The following is a 3,485-nucleotide window of genomic DNA, read 5'->3' as shown; positions in this document are numbered from 1 at the left end:
TCTACAAAATAATTAAAATTGGTTTATTTCGATTTTCTTTATGAATCCTTCACTTTGACCCATATTTCATGAGCAACCAACTCGGCAACGGCGGCAGAATGCATCACCTATTTTCGTGTACAATGTTTGATCTATAAATAAGTCTCGAAAAACACGTTGTGTGGATACCGGGTGGTATAATTAACTTCTCTTAGTATTTATCTTTAATGTCAATTCATTATAACTAGTGACAATTCCTTCAAAGTACCACGATTTTAAAAAAAAATAGAGACTGACAAAATAAGATACGTAGCGTGATTTATTGCTAAAAGTCACTGAAACAACATAAGAATATGGTCCACTTTGTGTTCCATAGAAATTTTCTTCTGATACGGAATCCGCTAGTTGATAACGTGACTTCATTCGTTGGACTACATTCTAAGAGACGACACTTGGAATTCCGATTACCGCTTGGGATTATAAGGAAATTCGGTCGATAAAAAATGTTGACGTTTGGTAATAAGTGAAACCCGCCATTTTGTATTTGTCAAAGTATACATTAATACATTTTACCATGCTTGAAACTACTGAATTCATTCTACTAGCTGATATTGTACAGTAAACCCAGGTTTATCAAAACAAGCAAATGCGGAGGTCACGCGAGGTCGCACATGTAAATTATTAATCCTTTCCGGAAATCCACGAAAAATAGGTTTCCACGAAATTAGGTTACTTGACTGGTACTAATTGATTTCCTGTAAGATGTACACGGGAGTCAAAAGGAAGCAGTCCTTCATCAAAAACACCTAAAAAGTATAGCAGAAGTCTTTCACCAAATCATTCTACTAACTAACTAATTTGCACATAATTAATAGACTTATCTATTGCTCTGTGACCTAGGCCAGTGCTTTCATTGAGACTCGTCTCAATACACCCTAACACCAACAAATAAACAGCTTTTTATTACGCCCACATTCAAATGTGGTCGTATATTGTCGTCGTCCCTGTCCGTCCGTCGGTCCGTCCGTCCACAATTGTCTTGTGAACGCAATAGAGACAACAGTTTTCATCCAATTTAGATGGAATTTGGTGTTAATATTTATAACGATGAGATCTTGGAAAAGTTCGAATTTGGCTATCTTTCGATGAACGTTTTTTGAGTTAGTATCCTTGACTTTTAAAAAACGCGTCAAAATTTGGTTGTGAACACAATAGAGCCTACAGTTTTCATCCAATTTAAATGAAATTTGGTGTTGATATTTATAATGATGAGATCTTGGAAAAGTTTGAATTTGGCTATCTTTCGATGAATGGTTTTGGAGTTATTGCCCTTGACTTATGAAAAACGCGTCAAAATTGGGTTGTTAACACAATAAAGACTACAGTTTTCATCCAATTTAAATGAAATTTAGTGTTAATATTTATAATGATGAGATCTTGGAAAGTTTAGAATTTTGCTGTCTTTTTGAGTTATTGCCCTTGATTTTAGAAAAACGCTTCAAAATTTCTTTGTGAACACAATAGAGACTACAGTTTTCATCCAATTTCAATGAAATTTGGTATGATCATTTATAATGATGAGATCTTAGTCAAGATTGAATTTGACAATTTTTCGATCAACGGAAGTTGAGTTATTGCCCATGACTTAGTGAAAACGCATCAAAATTTGTTATTGAGGTTACAGTTTATGTCAGAATTTTATTAAATAATGTGTGTTTGTTTAAATCAACCATATATTGCACAAATTAGATTTTTGGTATGATTTGACACAGATAGTTGACTGCCCTTGATATACTGAAAATGTATCAAGAAAGTGGGCGTATCTTGCCAGGTGCACTAATTGTTTACATTTGTGCTTGTATGCCATTAGAATCCTTCTCTTTTTTTTTTTATATATATATATATATACGTTGACACTTTTTTCTTCACATTGTCCATATTTCATTAATATTGACAGAACTTCAAGGGCCTGTACGCAGTCAAATGACGCTTTGTCGCCTTCGGTCTATTAAAGCTCCTTGGGCTCTACTGGGTTTGTTCGACAACGCGATTAATGAGAAAAGAATAGTAATGGGAGATAACTACGTTTTGTTTATTTACTCGATTAGTAAACGCACGTCTTCTGATTTTTTATTTTTAGTGTTCAGAGGTAAAACGAAATCTTCAAAATCTGTTTTTAATGGTAATTAAAAGATTAGATTTTTGAAGAATTCCATCAGATTTCCTTTTCTTCTAGAAATATTTACATATATGTATCTTTTGTAACTGACGTGGCAAGTGAAGCGATAAACTGTAATGCAAGTTCAACCATATTCACACAACAAAAACATTCACATGAAACGTCAATCACACAACTTTCATGAATTATATCGGTAGAAAATCTTTTGATATGTTTCGATGGAGGTTGAGAACAAAAGCGATATTTCTTTATCTGGGATCTCTGTGTGTTATTCTTGTCTTCCTTGGACTTTTTACACTCAATGGAGATTTTCTACGGGATAAAAAAGCCGAAGAGTTGGAAAGGGTAAGTAGACAGCTGCCCGTTGTTGAAATTTTATTTGATAACACTAATACGGTAATGCCTTTATCTATATCATTTATTTAATGCAAGACTACTGAAGGCCTGTTATTGTATAGACTACTTATCAGTCATAGATAGATTGATAGGCACCTGCATTCAGTATCTTTAAACCCGGTTTCCCCCTGTCAGTGATGCAGGTAAGAGGGGCTGACATTCAGATGGGACAATAAACCAAGACAGTGTACTACAGGCGGTGAAAATACTACAGTGGTGTAACCTATTTTCGTGGATATAAGGATTCAACACCGAATTTCGTCAAAGTTAAAAAAACGAAAAAAAAATTTTATGCCTTAGATGTTTCCTCAGATATTCTACAAAATAATTAAAATTGGTTTATTTCGATTTTCTTTATGAATCCTTCACTTTGACCCATATTTCATGAGCAACCATCTCGGCAACGGCGGCAGAATGCGTCACCTATTTTCGTGTACAATGTTTGATCTATAAATAAGTCTAGAAAAACACGTTGTGTGGATACCGGGTGGTATAATTAACTTCTCTTAGTATTTATCTTTATCAATTCATTATAACTAGTGACAATTCCTTGAAAGAACCACGATTTAAAAAAGAAAATAGAGACTGACAAAATATGATACGTAGCGTGATTTATTGCTAAAAGTCACTGAAACAACATAAGAATATGGTCCACTTTGTGTTCCATAGAAATTTTCTGCTGACAAGGAATCCGCTAGTTGATCACGTGACTTCATTCGTTGGAATATATTCTAGCAGACGACACTTGGAATTCCGATTACCACTTGGGATTATAAGGAAATTCGGCCCATTAAAAATGGTGACATTTGGTAATAAGTGAAATCCGCCATTTTGTATTTGTCAAAGTATACAGTCGAGTAACCTAATTTCGTGGAAACCTATTATTCGTGGATTTCCGAAAATGATTAATAATTTACATGAGCGACCTTGC

At 34.2% G+C, this 3,485-nt stretch overlaps 1 protein-coding gene across 1 annotated transcript in view; it reads left to right on the top strand.

Annotated features, from left to right (window-relative positions):
- Positions 1-2,338: 2,338 nt before the first annotated feature.
- LOTGIDRAFT_164518 (hypothetical protein) overlaps positions 2,339-3,485 on the top strand; it is a gene marked incomplete at both ends in the record, with an annotated part of 8,860 nt that continues 7,713 nt past the window's right edge. Inside the window, one exon of the mRNA XM_009061024.1 lies at positions 2,339-2,503. Coding sequence (XP_009059272.1) covers positions 2,339-2,503 — 165 coding nt within the window. The remainder of the gene's footprint in view (positions 2,504-3,485) is intronic.

Source organism: Lottia gigantea, assembly GCF_000327385.1.
Source record: "Lottia gigantea unplaced genomic scaffold LOTGIsca_45, whole genome shotgun sequence".
Classification (NCBI taxonomy): Eukaryota; Metazoa; Mollusca; class Gastropoda; family Lottiidae; genus Lottia; species Lottia gigantea.
The sequence above is the reverse complement of the archived record's forward strand: the minus strand, read 5'-3'. Positions and strand labels throughout refer to the sequence as shown.